We start from the raw sequence: 20625 nt of genomic DNA, 5'->3' as shown, positions 1-20625 counted from the left end.
ACTGACTTGTCTATAGGTGCCTACAAATTTTACCATTCAAGTTTGTTTACTTCTGAAATTTTTGAAAAAAAGTTTTTTGTTTGATTTTGCATAGTTTCTGCCAAACCTTGCTGACCATTTTGATACAAGATCCAACATTGAAATCTGTCCCTAATCAATAATCAGGCTTAACAAAAAAAAGTTATGAAAAGTTTACAAGGTATAAAGTTACAAAAAGTTTAAAAATAAAACTTATATTTTGCAAAATATTAAATGTTTTCACTGTCTTAAGTTTTTACTTAGCTCTGTTTTATTGTCAGTTTGTATCAGTATTATTTTTACATGTCTGAATCATAGACAAAAAATGATTATAATGCCAGTTAAATTTCACACTTTAAGAGTACGAGTGCAACTTAGCAGTGACTGGGGGATATTTTAAGGTTTCTTGTAATCGCTACTCTTACAGCTCAATTCTTTTAATTGTTCTCTCAAGCTTTTGAGTCTACTTAAGTTTATTCTTTTATGCTTTTAAGGTTATAATCGCAATTTGAAAATAGTTATGAATTGCAGTGTATTTACTAATCTGTATCCAACTTCTGAGGTGTTATTCTTAAAAAGTGACCGTTCAAATTTACAGTCTCAAACCTCTTATAGCAATTATTCTTATTTCTATTTCTTAAGTTTTTTTTATTGTTTTACAGACTTTCTTTTCTCCGTCAGTTTCTAAACGATCCACAAAACTGAAACACTCTACTAAGTCTCTTTCATCTCAAAGTATTAATGAGGAAAACTTATATAGAAAATATTCTACTGTTGATGCCCCACATTATTCCAGTGAATCAATGTAATTATTTTTATCTCATATTTTGCATTTGTAGATATTTTTAATTAATTTTTAAATAATAACATAAACATTTTCCATCAAGATATTCTCAAGTTGAAAGTCTTGGAGGTTCTCTTCATCCACAAATTCCACAGAAGAAACTTGATTATAATGCGTCAAGCCCAAGTGAACAGGTTGAAAGCTCATTTGAATCTATTGCAGAAGAAACAAAACTGACAACGGAAACTAGTCATCCTCAAGATCCAATCTATGCCTCTGTGAAAGTAATAACTTAAAATAATTTATAAATAACTCAAAAATAAATTATTACTGCTTTTCTAATTTAAGCTATCCACTTACGTTTTGTGGGACCTTTTCATATCAATAAAATCTTGGTCTTTTGATGTAATCTGCAAATATTGGTCTTTGATGTAATAATGAGAGCCCAGTAACAAGTTTTGCACTTTCAGAGTGACTTGGATATGCTTAAAAATATGTTTTGTAAATAATTAAATGTAATTATTCTTTTTTTAACTATTTTAAAATAAATATTATAACTACTTATAAATCAATGTCTTTTAATGAGTTAATTCTTTTCAAAACTATAATAAGTCAATTTTTCCAAATTATTTAGGGCTACAATATTATATATTTCATATTTTCTTTTACTTATTGTAATTTATTTTGCTTATTATACCAATAAAAATTGTTTAGCATAACTATAGGACAATTCTTCCATTTAGGAATGTCTTAGATGCTATTCACACTTATTCCACCTTTTAGTAACTTTTAAAATTTTTTTAAAATTAGAAACTGGGTGTTAGGGCTGCAACAATGTATGTTACATTCAAATATCCAGTTTTTATTTTTTTAAAAATTTTAAATATCTAAAAATTTGAGTAAGTTTAAATGACACCAAGATTTATTTTCACAAAAAATAATAGAACTGTCCGAATAATTTTTAACTTAGTTAAATATTTTTTTAAATCTGCAAGTACAGTATTTGTACATGGTGGAATTGTCCTCTAATTATTGTGTAGTAGACCTGAACCTGTTTAATTATTGTGTAGGTAGCAGACCTGAACTTTTACATTGTGAACTTTGAACATTCATTTTAGTGTATGTGGTTCGCCATTAATTTGGTTAAGCATTTAGTGGTACATAGGTATGGAAAGTTTGAAAATCACTGAAATAGTAGCTTGCTAACTTACTAAAATTTGCATCAATATTTAAAATAAACTTTGCAATATGTGTAGTGGATTTGTGGAGCAGGGGAGGAAAAAAAGACAATAATTTAATAATGAAACTTGACAGACTTAATAAAAAAAAAGGAAATAAGTTAAACAGGGATATCATGAATGGTGAGCTGCCTACATGCAGCTTTGCAGGACAAAGACTGATTGCTATATTAGATTGTTCTATATAAATGAGTAAGTTAGTTATTAATTTGGGACTTTTCCCATCTGGACACTCTGGCGCCTTTCAATGAGGAAGTAGAAAGTTTCAAGGATGCCGGGTGATGCAATTCGCACAACTACTACTTACGTATGTAAGGTAATGTCATCAAAATAACAGATTTGTATCTGTTTCAGATTGAATGAAAAATTTAATATCATACCAGCACTTAAGAATAAAAATTCTATGTTCTATGCTTAATTTAATGAACATATAAATGTTTTATAGGATGATTATATATTTTAATTTTGAAAATTTATATTACATGTTTATTTTAAATAATTACCTTTATATTAAAATATTAAAAAATAATAAGAAATAAAAAAAGCTAAGTTCTTCATTTTGCCAAAAAAAGAAAAGAAAATGAAAGTATTACTTTATAAAATTGTCATTGTAAAACAATTTTATTGAAATATATTTTGTTAAGTTTGTATATTTTTTGTAATGTACTAAAACGTACATTACAAAAAATATACAAACTTAACAAAATATATTTCAATACAATTGTTTTACAATGACAATTTTATAAAGTAATACTTTCATTTTCGTTTCTTTGTCCTAAGTGAATAACTTCTCATTCAACACAAAAGAAAAAAACAATCTCTGTGCCCTTTTTTTTTTTTTTTTTTTACAAATTTGTTGTTTGATTGGTAAAAATGAGGTTATTCTTTTAAATTTTTTCAGAAGAAACCCGTTTCAACTAAAATACAGCCGCATAACTTTGAAATAGAAGATTTAAAAGTAAGTTTTTTTTTTTTAAATGTTTCTTTCTTTTGTATTGCCAAATCAATCATTTGAATGTTCCTTGATAAATGTCTTCTTAAACTCAATATTGTTGTATTTTTCAATTTTTTAAAAAATATTTCTGGAAGCTTTTAATTTTCTATGAAATTTTATGTTATAGTATTATAAAATGTCGAAAAATCTATATCAAATTTGATAACTTCTCATGATAAAAGTTTTTATTATTTACCTTGAATTATTGATTTATATATAATTTTGTATAAAATCTAAGAAAAAAAAGTGTCATATTTTAGTTTTATTTATTTAATTAATTGCTTACTATTTTATGAAACATCCCTACATACTGAGAATTGAATTTTATATGTTTGTTTTCCACAAAACCATAATTAAGCCTAAAAATAATTTACGTAGTATAAATAATTTTGGACTGATATTTTTTAGTGTTGTCATTATTTTCAGGGGTCTGTCCAGACATTTTGTAAAAAGTCCTGATTTTGTAAAATTAAAAACTATTCATAATTAGTGAATATGAAATGAGCATTAAATCACATTCTTTCAACAAGGGTCCTGTTTTTGTGAATTTGTGCAAATAGGGTCCTGTTATAGCAAAAATTGCTAAAAATCTTTTCAAGAAGTTTTTAAATTGTAAATAGATACAACATTCTGCTCAACTATTGCTGCTACTAAATTAGAGATGCAACATACAAATATTTGGTATTTAGCCTATACTGCTCAACACAAAATATTCACTTTTAACGAATAATGGAAACGAAATCACTCAAATTTTTAATAATTTCAATTGACGTATTTTAAATAACACAACTTAATAATGTATCACTTTTAATGTGTTATGCGTTAAGTAAACTTAAACAATTCTTAAATTTATGATATTTTATTTATAAAATTGTAATACACAATATTCTATTAATTAATTTTATGAATAAATATAAATTGATCAATTATTTATTAACAAAAAAAAAATAAATTATAATTTAATATTGTTAAGAATGCACCCACGATGTTTGTAAAAATAGAAATATTTTCTTAGAATACTACATTTGGAATTTAAACTTAGAAAAACTTAGTTTGTTTCTAACCGTCTTTCTCTCCCCCCCCCCCCCGGTAAGGGTTTATTCGATTAACAAAACAATAATGAAGATTTGAAGATAAACAAATTTGTGAAGGATCCGATTAAAAGATAAATTATTTTGTGAAGGGTCCCTTTTTATGAAAATATATTTTGTGAAGGGTCCATTAACGGACCCAAATTTCTTCTAAACAGACCCCTGATTTTAATGCAAAATCATCTTAATTTTTAAAAACACATGCCGAGAAGTTTTCTTTAATTTTGTATTCAGTATGAGGGTGTAATATGAGTTTGTCATTTCGAAACCTCCTTCCTGAAGGTGCGTTTGCCGATTTTAGATTTGTTTGCCCATTGCTCTTGTTCTAAGAATTTCCTTGTTTTCTGAGTTTGGTTCACTACTTTAAAGTTATGAAGTGATTGTTTCACATCCACTGTGTTGAAACCATACCTTTCCTCCTTAGTGATCAAATAAATTTAAAATTCCTTTAATTTTTTATTTATATTATTGTCCCAATGTTATGAACATTTTGTAAGTACACTAGTATGAAGAGGTAAACCGATTCTCATTTGCATGATTATGAATATAAATTTGTAATCATGCAAATATAAAAACTGTTCAAAACGTGAAAGTTTTAATTAAAAATTGATAGAGTTTTGGATTAACGCTATATAAGAATATCTTGTCCTATGTGAAAAAAACAGGATTTCTCTCATTTGATGTGAAATTTCATACCTATGAAGCTAGTTTTAAAGCTAGAAAGCAAATATTGCCCAAAAATAAATATAAAACAAAAACAAAAAATTCTAGTAGCTATGTTATGAACAGCAAGCATCAACTAAGTATAGTTTGTCTAAAGTAAGAACTCCCCAATCCATTAGTATGGACCCATGGCGATAAGTATGGTAACGAGGCACAACTATTTCAAGAGGGGCATGGGGTCATTTTTAGGACAGGTTTTGGCTCGGGTCAGCAAGAGGAAAGGAATCTTTTTCTTCAGTCTATTGTGCTAGCCCTAGAGTGAAGAGAAACACTCTCCCTGAAATGCACTATTCTTGTTTCCATAGCAGCAGATGTCCTCAGACTTTGTGGTGGTGGGGGGAGTTCTTAACATAGACAAACTATACCAAACAAATTTTTCATGCTTTCAAGGGCAAGTGGTAATTTCTCTTTATTTATATTTCCTTTATATTATAATATTTTCAATATTGTTAATTTTAAAGGGGTCAGAGTGTCCTCAGAAAATATTTTGAAATAAAAGTAAAACAAATAATTTTTAGTTGCTTTACATGCACAGTTAATTGATAATTTTTTTATGAATGAAAGTACCAAAAAAAGCATCCGTATGAAAAAGTAATTTGAAGTTATGTTTTTGTAGGAGAAACCACAGCCTCCTTAGCTGAAAAAATCACTCATAACTTTATTAATAATACAATTAGAGAAATGGAATTTTTGGGGGGCATTTGAAATTATATGAAGTTTTAATGTAAGCAATAAATTTTTATTCTCTCCATCCCATAGTTACTGCTCCATAGTCTTACACATGTGAGGCATGCATTAGATCTTAGGTTCCCAACCTTTTTTTGAATCAATGTCCTCTTTGTAAGTCTAAAACTTTTTAATGTCCCTTACAAAAAATAATTATAATATTAATAGATAAATAAACATAAAATTTCCCAATTGATATCTCTTAATATTTTTGGTACATTACACTTCTATAACCATGCCTTTAAGTTGTTGTTTATCTAATGGTGATGCTGGAAAAATTTTTGTATGCTAACTTGGATAAAAATAACTAATATGTGAAATTTGTTAGTGTTTGCATAAAAAAGGAATTCAACATATCACTTAAATGCTTACTTATATATTACTTTTCCTAATATGTAATAAAAAGTGCGAAATAAGTGATGTCGTTTCAAATTGTTCTGCAATCTAAAAGCTCCTTTTTTTTAGTATAGTTAATTCTGAGTAAAAACATAGTTTAAAATCGAATCAGATAACTATATTTTATAAATTAACAATAGGATATCTGAAATTTAGTATATTTTGATTATATCCCTTTCAATTAATAGGAAATGAGAGCAACACGTAAATTGTATAAATAAATTAATTGAAGCATATATATTTATTAAATGATGTTAAGAGTAAGAAAAAAGTGACTTTAAGTGTTAAGTTTTCAAATAATATTTTTTTTCTTTAAAAATATTCATGTTTAATCAAGTTAAAGGATATATTAAACTGTTATTGAAAATTTAGAGAAGCTGCGAGGACACTAAAGTTTCGAATTCATACGAAAATAATAGCAACGTTCAGCTCTATAATCATTAAATGGGAATTTCAGTTATTTATTTTTGAACCAAACAATTTCAATAGTATAACTGTTTTAATAATATGCAAGTTGAGTAAGAAATGTAAATAATTGGCTTTTGGAATTAGCAGGTTTCTATTGTTCAGAAATTCTACCAATATTTGAAAAAAAATTGAAGTTAATTTGTTTTGAGAGGAAAAACAGTAACTTATGATACTAATAATGAAGAAGATGGGGATTTGTTACAGTTTGGGTAAAACAACAGTTTTGCTGCATGAGCTGATAAAAATGTTGAAAACCAAGAAATTGTTGCAGAAGCTTAAGAAGTGCTAAGTGATACCGATGAAGACTGAACTTAACAGAATTAGAGCAAACATTTGTGTAAGGCCTCGAAGCCTTTAAAACAATGTATAACTTTTTTGGTTCACTCAAACTTTCAGAAAATGAACTATGCAACAAATGATGAAATTTATTGTTTGTGCTGTGAAGAAAGACAACCAAGATTTCCAAATATTTTAAATATATAAGTATATTTTTTATCCTTCTTTTGCATCTTATGTATTTTTGTGGGAAGTACTTAATTTTTTCAATCAAAATTTTTTACACTTATCGTATATTTATTACTTTTCATACATTTTCTAGTCATTGTTTCATATTTTAAGTTGATTCGTATTCTGCGTTTTCCCGTATCTATCATTCGTAATGAATGGTCCTTTGAGAAACGATTGATCGAGGTTTTACTGTGTTATACTATAGACCAGAGGTCGCCAAAGTGGTCTATATAGACCCCCAGGGGTCTATTTAGCAAAAGCGGGGGTCGATCTAAGACAGGGGGGCGAATGGGGGTAGATTGTGCTTTCGGAAAAAAAAAAATAGTTCTCAATACGCAAATCACACATACCTAATTAAGTATGTAAAATTTGAGAATTTTTTTTTATAATTGACTCAATATCAGTTTCTTTATAAAACATAAATTAATAAACGTATATTTATTGGGGTGAAACAAGTATTTACGTACCACCGCAGTTTATAAGTCATATGCATATGTGCGCTTGTCCAAATGTCACGTGTGACGAGCATTGACGTTACAAATGCAAATATCATACGCACTTTCAGCTATCTTTGCAAACTGTGTTGAATATTTGCAGTGTCATTATTAAAACTTTTATAGTTTTGGATAATTAGTTATTGTTTCGCTAAAACCATTCGTTTAGTTTAGATATCAGTTTTAATTATCAATGCACAAAAAAGGAGGTAAGCATTAATAATATGAATTAGTACAGCCCGCGACAAAACTATAGCACACTTTGTATTTTTTTACGAAAATTACAAAATTGACCAATTTTGAACTCAGTATAGCGAACCTTGCAAAAACACACCAGGCACACCCATCTCATTGATCAAGATGCAGTAAATCTTTAGTTACTTTACTTATTATATCTACTTATGCATAATTACTTATTATTTAATAATAAGGTATTTAAATGTCAATGTTAATTAATTTTTCATAAAACTATTGTTACACAATGTACTATTACTTTAATAAATGTTTAAAATCATAAAATAAATGTATAAACACAGTATCTAATAGAGTTTTATTTTAATTAACAGAAAATTACTTTTGTGTTGGTCGATGGAGATTTCGAAAAATTATATAGGGGTCGATGATCAAAAAAGTTTGGCGACCCCTGCTATAGACAATTGTTATATGCCTAGGGCAATCTCATATGGGAACAGTAATTTAAAAAGGGTTGGGAACCCCTGTTTTATTCACATTAATACTAGTTCTTTTATTGATGATCTCAGTTCTACATTGTGCATGAGAAAATATTTCAAACTAATTATGTTTCTCTGTTCCTTCAAACTTCCTGCTTATTTTCTATTTTTATCTGTTAGCAGCATTGCCTTTAATTTTTTCTTCGCCTTTTCCACATTTTGTTCATTTATGTTTGGTGCTGATGAGGAGAGTATTTTAATGTTCAAACTAGTAATTAAATTTTTTAGTTTGTGGATTATTTGAAGTTTCTGTTTATCAAATTATTTTCAAATTTGTTGTAAAATATTTGAGAGTCATTATATTAAGTAAGTGAGGTCCTTCATCTTTTGAGGTTTAATGAGGTATATAGAATATGAAATTCACATGACTGATTTTTTAATGCTAACTTAACGGGAAAAACGCAAGTTTGCAGCACATACGTTATGGATAATTTTTAGTCAATTTTTGTGCAATTACTTTATTTCATGTTGTTAACAAAAATTTTACTGTGTTCTAGATAGCATAATTTGCAGCTGAACTATCTAGGTAGCACAATTTGCATTTTCTTTATTGATCCTTCAAATTATGTTATTAAAATACAATTTTTAAATAAAAATAAGGCATTTTTTTGAATCATGTAGAAACAAATTGCATCAAAATCAAATGAGAACCTGAGATGTCCCTTTATAGATAAAATATAATTAATAAAAAAAAAAGTTCAAAGAACACAAATATTTGGAATATTCGTTTTCTAAAAGGAAACTGTTTACTACAAGATTTTAGTCTACTACAGTAAATAATAATAAGATTAAACAATTTACATATTTCTATTTTATCAAACTTTAAATTTATATTTCGTTGGTGTACAATTATTATATATTCTTCTAATAAAAATAAGATTTTTGTTTGTTATATCAACTAAAAAAAAAAATGTGTCAAAGTTTTAGTTAACTACATCAAATGAAAAAAAAGAAATATATCAGGCAAATCAATTCACAACCTTTTATATTATTTCTGCGGACATTTGCACTTCCTTTATCGCGTTAGTATCAACTAAAAACAAGAAGGATAGTAGATAAACCACTTACTCTTTGTAAAGAGACTTTTCAGTTTGCATCAGACTATATAGTTAATAAAATTGTTGATTTAAAATAATAAAATTACACTTACTAGCAGTTGTTCATAGTTAAAAAGTAAACTTTATTTTTATAGGAAAATAATATAACTTTAAAAGCAAGGATTAAAGATTTATCTGAAGATAATCGACTGCTCAAGAAAAAATTGCAAGACTTCATTAAGGAAGAAAAATGGTGAGGCAAATTATGTATGAAACTATCAAATAATAGTATATAAATATATATTGTTTTAAGAAATGGTTTTAAATTTCATTACTTATGGTTTTGTTTATTCTTTGTGTTGTTTTGTGTTTGTCTTCTGATTTAAAAAAATTTTATAAATTTTTCAAAGGAATGAAGAACGATTACATTCAAACCTACAATTGAAAATTACAGAGTTAGAGACAGAAACAAGAAAAGAAGGTACCTTAAGCAATTTTCATACAAGTATTTCTCTCAAATTACATTACACCTGATTGTTTATTTTCAGTACACACAATATCAGTTGGTAACAATACAGTTTAATCGCTCTACTAGTGCTTCAAATAATATGATTTTTAAATTTTTTGTGTATGATTAGTTACCTGCGAGATGGTAAACACATAATGCACACATTTAAAAAAAAGATGTAAATGAAGGTGTAAACATAAATCAAGCCCTTTATGGTAGAGCAGTTTAGAACAATACTGCACACTCTTAGTCCTTTTATAGATTGATCAAAGTGTTCACCCACCTACTCACTAATCTCTTCCAGTGGTGCTCAATTCAGACATAGATCTAAAGAAATTTTTTACAGGGCTTAAGAATTGACCACATAACTTTCGATTCCATAGATTTTACGAGCAAGTATATTGCACATACTCAATGGGTTTAGAGTTACATTCAAAACTGTCATGATATGTAAGGTTTGCACAGGCCTTTGAAATTTTGTTAGTCTCTGCTTCTGTGATAATAGTCAGAAAAATTATAAAATAAATATTTTTAAAAAATCAGATGATTTAGTATGAAAATTGAAAACTATAAGTCATGTCATATTTTTCTTAATAACATCTTAATTATCAATCCTATTCATTTAGAAATTTCGTACTGGATTATGTTTAAAAAAGGCATAAAGGATTCAATACCTCACTTGTCTGGATAGCAATGTTCCTTTTCTCTTTGATCTTTTACCTGAATTCAATATGGTGGCTAAGGCTTACATAGAGGATTAAACAGCATAAGATATACACTTACATCCTGAGCCATAACTTTGAAAACAATTTCAAAGTAGCTTTTCTATAAATCATTACCTTGTACTTGACCAATAGATACTGAGAATAAATAGTTAACTCCTTAATGGTCACATAATTTTGAAGAAACCTGTCATAAAAGTGTCTATTTTTTTATTTTAGAAAACTATATAAAACTAAGTGTCTGAATAATATATGTATTCATTTTTATTTTTTGTGGGTTTATTTTTAGCTTACATGTTTGATAAAATAAATAGAATAAAATAGGTAGAAAAAATATAACATGAATATTTTTTGAACATTTGAATGTCATGTTGTAGATATCATTTAAATGACATTTACTCTGTCAGTAACATCTAGCTGTGTTTTTGCATTTTATTACATATTTTTGTTCTAGTTAAAACTTTGTCAGATCATATACGTATCCTTATGAGAGAGAAAGAAGTTTTAAATGAACAAATTGATATCTTACAAATGGAAAAAAAGGCACAGCATCTCAAATATGAAGAATTACAAAGAAAAATAAAATCCATGGTTCTGCCCGAAATTCATAAAAAAGTTATAGTAGAACATCAGAAGTAAGTTTATCTGTCCTCCTTCTTTGAAATTATTTATTTCTACATTAACAGAGATTCTACATTCAGTGAACATTGAACAACAGCTTTTACTTCGACTCTTTTGAGCAGGGAATCTGTGCAAATATAAATTGAAACAGGAGTCCCAAGGGTCACAGAGAAAACCTGGAATTGTCGTGAATTTTATTTTTTAACTCCAAAAGTCAGGGAAAGTTGCAATTTTTTACAATAACTTGGAAAATAACCAGTCTTAGAATTGTCAGTAACAGTAATCAGGTATTGAGATTCAAGTTAAATAATTCAAACATCTATTATAATTCAAACATCTATTGTTGAAAAAATTTCACATTTTAGTCAAACTGGCGTGTTTCATCTTCATTCAGTAATTATTAATATTATTTTTTTCTTCTTAAATCTAATAATTGACATTACAAATAAAAAAGATCTAAGTTTTCTGATGCTTTAAAATTACAATTAGAAAAATAAAAAATCTTATGAAAGCCCTGAAAAGTTTATTTTAAGGACTCCTTTTTTTTGCTATCAATGGAAAAAAAGGAGTATAAAATTATCAAAAATGTATTTAGATAATATTCAAAGAGCCCAAAATATGCTAACACTTTAATTATATTATCCTCTAACTCAAATAGATTGCTTGTAATTTTTTCTACTAAAATAAAGTTTAAATCAGTTATTAAGTTTTGCTTTGTTATTATTAATAAAACCATTATCAATGAAAATTTAGTTTTTAGATTATTTATTTTCCATCTTTGTAAATTTCATAGGTTGATAAATGAAATGAAAAAGAGGCACACTGAAGAAGAAGAAAAATTGAAGGAAGTCAATAAAGTATAAATTTTGGTTTAGATTTGCTTTATCTTAAAGATTGTAATTACTGAAATAAATGAAATATGCTAAAAAAATTTTTTTTGCATTATATCTTTTTCATGAAAATAATTTTTATTTACATTGCCAAATAATAAATGTAAATATCCATTGTTTTATATTCACATTACTAAATAATAATATTGCAATAAGAAAGTATTTTTGTAACTTTATTTCATTCTGATTGAATGATTCATTGTTTATTTTACTAACTATTAAAATTTGCATTTTTTATTATAGTTGCATTTAATATTTTTAGAAATGTGAAGCATAAATATATATTTATTTATGCATATTTATCTATGACTCTTTAATCTTAAAGTCAGTAAAAGTATTTATATGATCATAAATTATTTCACAGCTTTTGAAAGTTAAATGTTAACTTTGATGACTAGGCCTAGGTCAAGAAAGGACCTATGTTTGATTTGTTAAACAATACTTGTCGCCATTTCTAATTAGGACTCTGGAAAATATAATTTAATAAATTTGATTTAAATAATAATTTTTTAATTAATACTTTTCACAATTTTTAGGAGATTCCTTCTTCAAAAGAGGAGCTGTTAATACAAATTGTAAAATTCCTTTTAAGTCCCTTTTTAAAATAAAGAAAATAATATCATTGTATCTGTTACACGTTTTAAGCTCTTTCTTATAATTTGGCCTTCAACTACCATGTTGAAAAAAAGTCACATGCAAAAATTTTTCCTATTTTTAAAAACTGTAACTGACTTTTGAAGTTAAAGTTTAGGACCTCCAAATGTAATACATGAATTATATAAATTCCTTTAGAAAACTTTCCACCCCCCACCCCCAAGATATTTGAAATAGTTCAGCCACAAAATTACTTTACTACACACAATGAAAATTGTTTAATTTTAAATTAACATTGATTTTGTTTCATGTCGTATAAATTTATTTAAAGATGTATTTTTTTTTATATTAAAAATCAAGTTCAAAAAATTTCTTTAATGCTTTATAACGCTCTTATAAACTAGCTCAAATATATCACACCTAAAAAATGAAAACAATCACTCAATATGTAAAAGTTTTCAACTATTCAACGTAATAAGTTATTAATTTTCTCCCTTTGGTTTGTTTCATATAAAAATGTTCCGCTGCTGGAAAATGTTTGAAAAGATAAAAAATATTGAAACTTACATGAAAATTTTTTAAAAGCAAGAACTTTATTTTTATTTTATAGAATATTTTTGTAATTATTATTATTATGTATTGTACTTTGGCAATGAATCAATATATCATGCTGTTCAGTTAATTACAAGTTCTCAAATAAATTGATTGTTTTTTTTATTTAGTACTTTTAATTTATTTCTGTAACTGTTTGAAAAAAATTATTAGAAAAGTTATTGTATTTTTGTAGATGATTTACTATTTTATAAGGTTTTTATTTAAATTTAAGGAATAATTTTGTGTATATCAACTTACATTAGCATATAACTGATGTTCGATGGAACAACCTTTGTAATCCAAACAAAAATAGACACTGTAAACTGATGTCACTTCTCTGTGAGAGTAAAAAAACAGTTGTAAATATTTAATAGCTAATAATAATGAACAAATTTTAACAAATCCATCAATTCTTAACTACCATCCAGGACAAAATGATTGATACATGTATGCTTTTTTTTTATGTTATTATGTACGTCAAAGTAACATTTTTAATATTATATTGTTAGGGGAAAAAAAAATGCAGAAATTATTTTAGTTACTAGCTAGCTTTTTTGTTTTGTTTTGTTTAGTGACGCATGTTTTGCATGCATTCAAACAAAAATTAAAAAGGATATCAGTTCTTAACTCAGAAATAAATAATAGGGATTAAGTTTTTACATAAGGAGTGAATAAAATTTTGAAACAAGAAAAGCATGATTGTTTAACCCTTTCGCGACGCAAAGCGCGCTTACCGCTGAGGCCGGCAGTCTCTCTAGCGTGTGTCTCCCCAGGGCCGGAGGGTTTTTCGATGTTAAGCCTAATTCCATGAAATTACCGACATATCAGCGCGTTGTTTAATATTGTTCTGTAGAGTATTTAAGTGACATATACTTTATATATATTTCTATGGATACTTTATTTACTTAAGTTATTTCTTGTTTAAATGTATATTTTACACATTTTATTTTCATTATAGTGTCACTATCACTACTATCCGAATCTGTTTCAGAATCAATATCTGAAATATTTTGCATAATTTCCACTATTTCCAGCTCAGTCAAAATTTTTCGACGCATCGACATTCTTACGGTAAAAAGAAAAAAAATTCAAGCCTACAAGATCTAATTATCCACTGAAAACTAATCCGAAAATCGAAAGTAGCGTGAGAAAAAAAAACTCCCTTACTTACTGTAAATAAATATCACGTGCTAATTTAAAGAGCCCTCATAAAACATTCCCCCCCCCTCCACTCCTTCCCCTAAAAACCACGTGACTGTACTTTCATCTTGAGTAGAAGGTCAAATCTACATGTATCTGAAACCATATGGACATACAATGCCATCTTTTGGAAGAAATTTCATTTTTTAAAACGTTCCGAAACGCTGGCACAAATAAGTGACGGTTGGGGGTGAACGAGAAAACTCTCTGACACGCTGGTGTGTTGCTCGGGAAGTGAGCGCGTTTCTTGCTGGCACATATATGTGACAGTCGGCTCGAAAGGGTTAATTTATTCTTTAAAAAAGAAATTTACAAAAATTCGCAATTTACCATGCTATTTTTCCCATGATGATGTTATTCCAAGGTTTTTGACTGTTATTACCATAGAAACAACCATTACCGTGAAGAGCCTGTGTCAAAAATCTGACAAATGTATTTATACATTGATATAAATGTTATTAGTTTCTTAAATAGCACATTGCATGTAATCTTTGGCATTAAATTTTAAATTAGTACTTTTATAGGATCTTGAAGAATCCAAAAATGCTTTGGAGAAGTATATAAAAGAGCTTCAAAATAAAACAGTTGTATTAGAAAAAAAAGTGGAATCTTTCGAAAAAACAAATCAAGAGCTAGAAGAAGATAAAATAAATCTATTGGAGCAGGCTGATGAATCAAAGCAAATGGAGAAAGATATGCAAGGAATGCTTTTGTCCCTCTTAAAAGTGGTAATTATTACATTTTCAAATAAAAAATTTTAATTTAAAATTTCATTGAGAATAAATGTTGTCTTATTTTGTTAAATACCTATGAATGTTTTTGTTTTTTTAACAATTATTTAGGATTCAGGTACCCAGTTTTATGTGTTTTTATTTGTACTTATTATAAATCTTCGTGATTTCATTGACACTAAATGTTTGTGCTAGTTTATGATCTATGTTGAAATATTACCTATCACATTATTACTTAGTCAGGGCTGCCAACTTTCTACGCCTTTATCAAAAATTTATTCTAGAGGTAGCTATGCTTTTGTTTTAATGTACAGTAGAACTCCAATTATCCGAATCAATTGGGACCAGACCCCATTCGGATAATCAAAAATTCGGATAATTGGATTTTTTTTTTAAAAAATGCTTATTTTAAATAACTACTGTTTGTATAGTGGAAAAAATGTTTTTAGGGATTTCTTCTAAGGATTTCAACAATTCTTCTGTGGGATGAGTTGGTGCATTATCAACAATCAAAAGCACAGGACTTCCAACAGATATTTGGCTTTTTTTCACTTCAGGAATGAAAATTTCATCGTACCACTCTATAAACGGTGCTGCAGTCATCCAAGCTTTGTATTGGTTTTTATAAAATCGGGGAAGTTTTTTGATATTTTTAAATGCTCTTGGGCGTTTTGACTTCCCTATTAACAGAAGGGGTATTTTATGGCTCCCAGTTGAGTTCGGGCAGTTAAGCACAGTAACGCAGTCTTTACTAGCTTTTTGCACTAGGAGGCTTTGGCACTGCACTCTCTTTTAGAGGCTAAAGTGGTTTTGGGTAAAGCTTTCCATATTAGACCAGTCTCATCGGCGTTGTATAAGAAGTCGGAATCGTAAGAGGCTGCTACAACTTTAAATTTTTCAATAAACTCGTCAGAAGCTTTGGAGTCTGCAGATAACTTTTCACCACTTAAATCTAGTTCACGAATACCGTGCCTAGACTTAAAATTCCTTAGCCAGCCGTTACTTGCTTTGAAAGATAAATAACCCAGCTTTTCAGCTAAGATCTTAGCTTTTTCACAAATCTTTGTCCTATCTTGTAAACTTTCTCTGCATAAATCTTTCCTTGGCTTTACTAAAATTTTATTTCATTCATATAAAAAAAAGAATAAAAAAAGAGAAACTTATCTTTTCATATTTCCATAGGAATTCTGAAAGCGATTCGGATAGTTGGAGTTCGGATAATTGGAGTTCTACTGTATTATTTTTTATTCACTTAAACTTATTTTCCACACCTCTATATATAAATGATTTAAAAGTTCATATGCAATGCCACATTGTTCACATAGAATTTCGATAGCTAATGAAGAACTATTAATTCTTTTACTTTATTTAATTATATGCTAAGAGATAAAATAAACTAAATGATTAATTTGTTTGCTCCATTGCTGCAGAAAATGTACATTTTTTTTTTGTTGTTAATAATAAATACTTAAGTGCATAGATTCTGTTTTTTAAGTTTTTGTATCTAAAAATTATTTTAATGCATTTTAAGATTGATCTGAGCATTGCCATATTTAGTATGTAAGTTTAAAGATAAGTGAAATTATCTTTCTAACACAAAATTCCATAAAATGCAAAGCCCGAGATTTCAAGGTTTGCGTTATAAAGATCTTCTACTGCATTTTTATAATTATTTATTCATTTTATAACCTTTTATTAAATAAAATAATAAAACTGCCATATAAATTTAATTTAATGCGTTCAAAATTTTTTTTGTTCTACTTGCAATTTTTTGTACACATGTATTAACTTTATTTTCTTAAAGTTGTATGATGAAAATAGCCACCCTTGGCAACCAGCTTGGTCACATTTCAAAATTAACTTTGATGATAACCAAGTTGAATGCTCAGCATAAATGAAACCCCTTCTCCAATCCTGACACCTTAATTAGTTTTAAACAATATACTAACCAAATTTTTTTATGTGTTGCCTTTATATTTTAAGAAACACCACTCGTTAATTAACTGATTTTTAAGGATAAAGTAATATTAATTTATAATAAACAAAATATAGTTTTATTTTTACAAATATATTTCAATAAATCAATTAATCTCACGATTATTTCAGACAGAGAATTTGGCGATTGAAAGAAATGTTCTAATGAGAAAGGTAAAATGTTTTTCAACAGCATAATTATCCTTTTATAGTTCATACGACATGACTGAAAATTCAATTTTTATTTTATTTTAGACTTCCTTTCAAGAACACCAGCATAAAGAAATACACACTTCTGTAATTGATTATAGTTTAAACATTGGGAGATTACAAGAACATATATCAGTAGGTTTAGTAATGTCACTTTTTATAAAAAGCAAAGAAAAATAAGTATGTCGCAAAATTTAAAATCGTAAAATTAAAGATGTATAAAAAGTGCCATTATCTTGTTTTGAAAATACTTTTTTTTATGATTGAAAACCTTAGTAGAAGTTGCATTTAAATGATGTTGATAAAATCATTTTTAAAATGTATGTCTAGGACTGTTAAGAATTTTTTTTTTTAAACAAAGCAATTTTAATTGCTAAAATTAAAGTTTTGATACTAGGGCTGTTCAAACTATGTCTTGTGGAAGAACCAACATGCACTAGCGCATCTGACACATCAAGTTTCTGGACATCTATAGTGTATTTTAGCTACATTTTAAATTGTACTACATAAAAAAAATTTACAGAATAATTATCAGGAGAAACACAAAAATTATGAGCTAGCTATACTTTGTTCAGCGAGAATTGATAGTGAAAGTAAACAAAAGAATCGGGGCCTTGGCTATACCTTTGGCTGCTGGACATGCAGTGCAAAATTGACCAACTTTCAGACTTAAAAATAGTCAGCAGTAACTAGTAAGCAAAGAACACACATTCAATCCACTGTGTATTTCAATAAAATGATTTGAAAACCGGTGATTTAAGAACATTAACATATTCTTTAACTAATTGGCTAAAAAGTATAGATTAAAAAATAATCAAAATCTTTCATATTTACTAATATAGTCATTAGCGCAATGAGTAAATTTATTTAAAAATGTTTTTATGACATAGACAATTGTTTTTTCATATTCATCTTATATTATTTTAATCCTAATGTGGTTGATTAGTATTAATATTTATCAAGTTATTTATTTTTTATGCAGAACTTGTCCAAGGAAAATCATGAGGAATTAATGGCACTACGAACAAAGTATGCATTTATAATTTTTGATTATTACAGATTTTTGATTATTAAATAAAATTTATATAATATTTTATTTATATTATTAAATAAAATTTATTATTTTTGAAGCAAAAGTCAACAAGATGTGAAATTGGAAAATATATACGGGAAACAATTTGATATTCTACGAGAAAAAATAGTTGCCCAAAATAATAGAATTAATGAATTGGAAAATGAAAACAGGTAAAACTTTTTTTCTGTTTCATTATATTTTAATTTTGACTTTTAGTTTAAAATGAAAAAAAAAAGATTTTATGATTAATTTAAATTTGTCGAATTCTGTTGTAAATTGTATTAATAAGTCTTCTGCATATAATATACAGTGAATTCTTCACAGTAGGAATTTCGTCATTTTTTTATTTTTTAAAGTGGATTTGCTATAAGAAAATGTAACTAATTTAAAAGTTCATAGAATTTTGCTAAAAAATGCCTTGTCTTTAAAAGTATTTTTTATTTATTTTGTAATGAACTCTTTTTTAAGCTGGAAACATTGCCATTTGTAAAGTGTATAATGTAACTAAGGCAATAAAAAAAAATTTTATTTAAAAAACTCCAATTTTCTTTTTTTTGTATCTCAAGATTCTCTGCTTTAATTTGTATTAAGTAATTTGATAAAACTAAAAGTGACAGTTTGCCCAATATGGATATTTTTTTCTAGTACTAGATATGTTATTTATACCTATTTCATATATGAACCCTTTTATTTTTGCCTGCTCCATTTATGAAAATTGACTGGATCACTTGTTAAAAAATATGTTTGCAGCGGCTATTGAAAAATATTTTTTTTGTTGCTAGTTATATTGAGGTTGTTGATATCAAATATGAAGAAAAAATTATTATCTGTAATTTTAGAGATAGAGCTGCTGCAACTCCTTAAAAAATGACTTCGTTATTGCCAATTTCAAGTTTCTCTTCGCACAGTCGTCTGCTCTGATCATCAAAAAAAGGACTCATCTACCTTCTCAAAAAGTCGACTATTCCCACGTTTCATTAATTAATACTTCATCTTCATTAGAACTGATTAATAGGCATATTCTTTCATGTGTATTGACTTATTTACTTTAAAGTTTTAAATGCAATGTACAGTAAACTCCTGATTATCTACAAGTGGATTATCCGTGCTTCACTTTTTTATGCAATAATAAATTGATCTGACAACCTTTAAAAAAATAAAATACTATTCTTAATTTCAGAATTGCTTGATTTAGAACACTAAGTATAATTTATTCACTACTGAACAACTCATAATAGTGTGAAATCAATGCATAAAAAATTATAATACTGTTGCATTAAAAAAAAAAAAAATACTATCAATTGGTTAATAGTCTCTCATACCAATTTCTAATTCGTTCAAGATTTCCTTAATAAAATAATAATCTTATAGGGGATTTCAATAATTTTGAAATGAAAATATAGTGAATCAGTTTGCCACTTATGATTTTTGAACAAAAGTAGTTTTAAATGATGATCCTTCAATGTTCTGATTACTGGATGAATCTATTATTTTTATATTCACATGAAAGAGACAAAATAATCATTAACTACTACAGTCCACCCTACGAGATTTGTTACGGCAGTTTCTTAAACTAATAAATAAGTTCTTAATTCATCACCTTAAAAATTTGAAATTTTTTTTTTTAAGTTTCTTTTTCAGTGAATGAATGAATTTCCAAAAGGGTTTAAACAATAATTCCTATGGGTACGGATATATGCCAGTGTCATGTATTTAATGAGACAGTCCTAAAATTGATGCTATCGAATATTGGGATTTATACAAATATTATTAATTAAATTAAAAAGATATTGGAGCGAAAGTCCGAATTCTTCAAAACTACTTTTAAAAATCCGAATTTGCATTCTAAGAAAATGAAAAGTTCTGGACAGACAAAAAACTGAAAATCAGAACAAAACATTTTTTTATTTGAAAATTGCCATCATTGCAGCTTTATTAATTGTGCCCGGTTTCATAATGTTGATAAATAAAAATTTGATTTTCCTTCTTACTGTATTCAGTTATAGTGATATTTTTGTCGTTGAATTTGAATAATCATGATAATTTTTTCAATAGAATAATTTTTATAATTTCAGAAAATTACTATCTCAGCTGGAATTAGTATGGCAAGCAGTTTGTGGCAAAAATTCAAAATTATTGGAAGATGTTAAAGCAATATTACAAAATCATACTTATGGTGAAAAAACCCAGTTTTAATTTGAAAATGTTATTTTTTAAAAAGATTTTATAAAATTTTTCTATATTTTATATTATTCTAGTCATTACTTGTAAAATAAAAAAAGCTTGTATAAAACTACAA

The 20625-nt window shown here is 27.1% G+C and overlaps 1 protein-coding gene across 1 annotated transcript in view; it reads left to right on the top strand.

Moving 5' to 3' along the window:
- The window catches only part of LOC107451680 (uncharacterized), a 23434-nt gene extending 2809 nt beyond the window's left edge, over positions 1-20625 (top strand). Inside the window, exons 2-14 of the mRNA XM_016067848.5 lie at positions 681-823; positions 906-1086; positions 2942-2998; positions 9363-9460; positions 9618-9688; positions 10892-11072; positions 11852-11915; positions 14861-15064; positions 17174-17215; positions 17297-17386; positions 18234-18280; positions 18383-18496; positions 20402-20625. Coding sequence (XP_015923334.2) covers positions 681-823; positions 906-1086; positions 2942-2998; positions 9363-9460; positions 9618-9688; positions 10892-11072; positions 11852-11915; positions 14861-15064; positions 17174-17215; positions 17297-17386; positions 18234-18280; positions 18383-18496; positions 20402-20522 — 1413 coding nt within the window. The 3' untranslated portion in view covers positions 20523-20625. The remainder of the gene's footprint in view (positions 1-680; positions 824-905; positions 1087-2941; positions 2999-9362; positions 9461-9617; positions 9689-10891; positions 11073-11851; positions 11916-14860; positions 15065-17173; positions 17216-17296; positions 17387-18233; positions 18281-18382; positions 18497-20401) is intronic.

This window comes from Parasteatoda tepidariorum, chromosome 1 (assembly GCF_982258835.1).
Source record: "Parasteatoda tepidariorum strain Cologne lab strain chromosome 1, Ptep-v5.0, whole genome shotgun sequence".
Taxonomy (NCBI): domain Eukaryota; kingdom Metazoa; phylum Arthropoda; class Arachnida; order Araneae; family Theridiidae; genus Parasteatoda; species Parasteatoda tepidariorum.
Note: the sequence above shows the minus strand (reverse complement) of the source record. Positions and strands in the feature narration are given on the sequence as shown.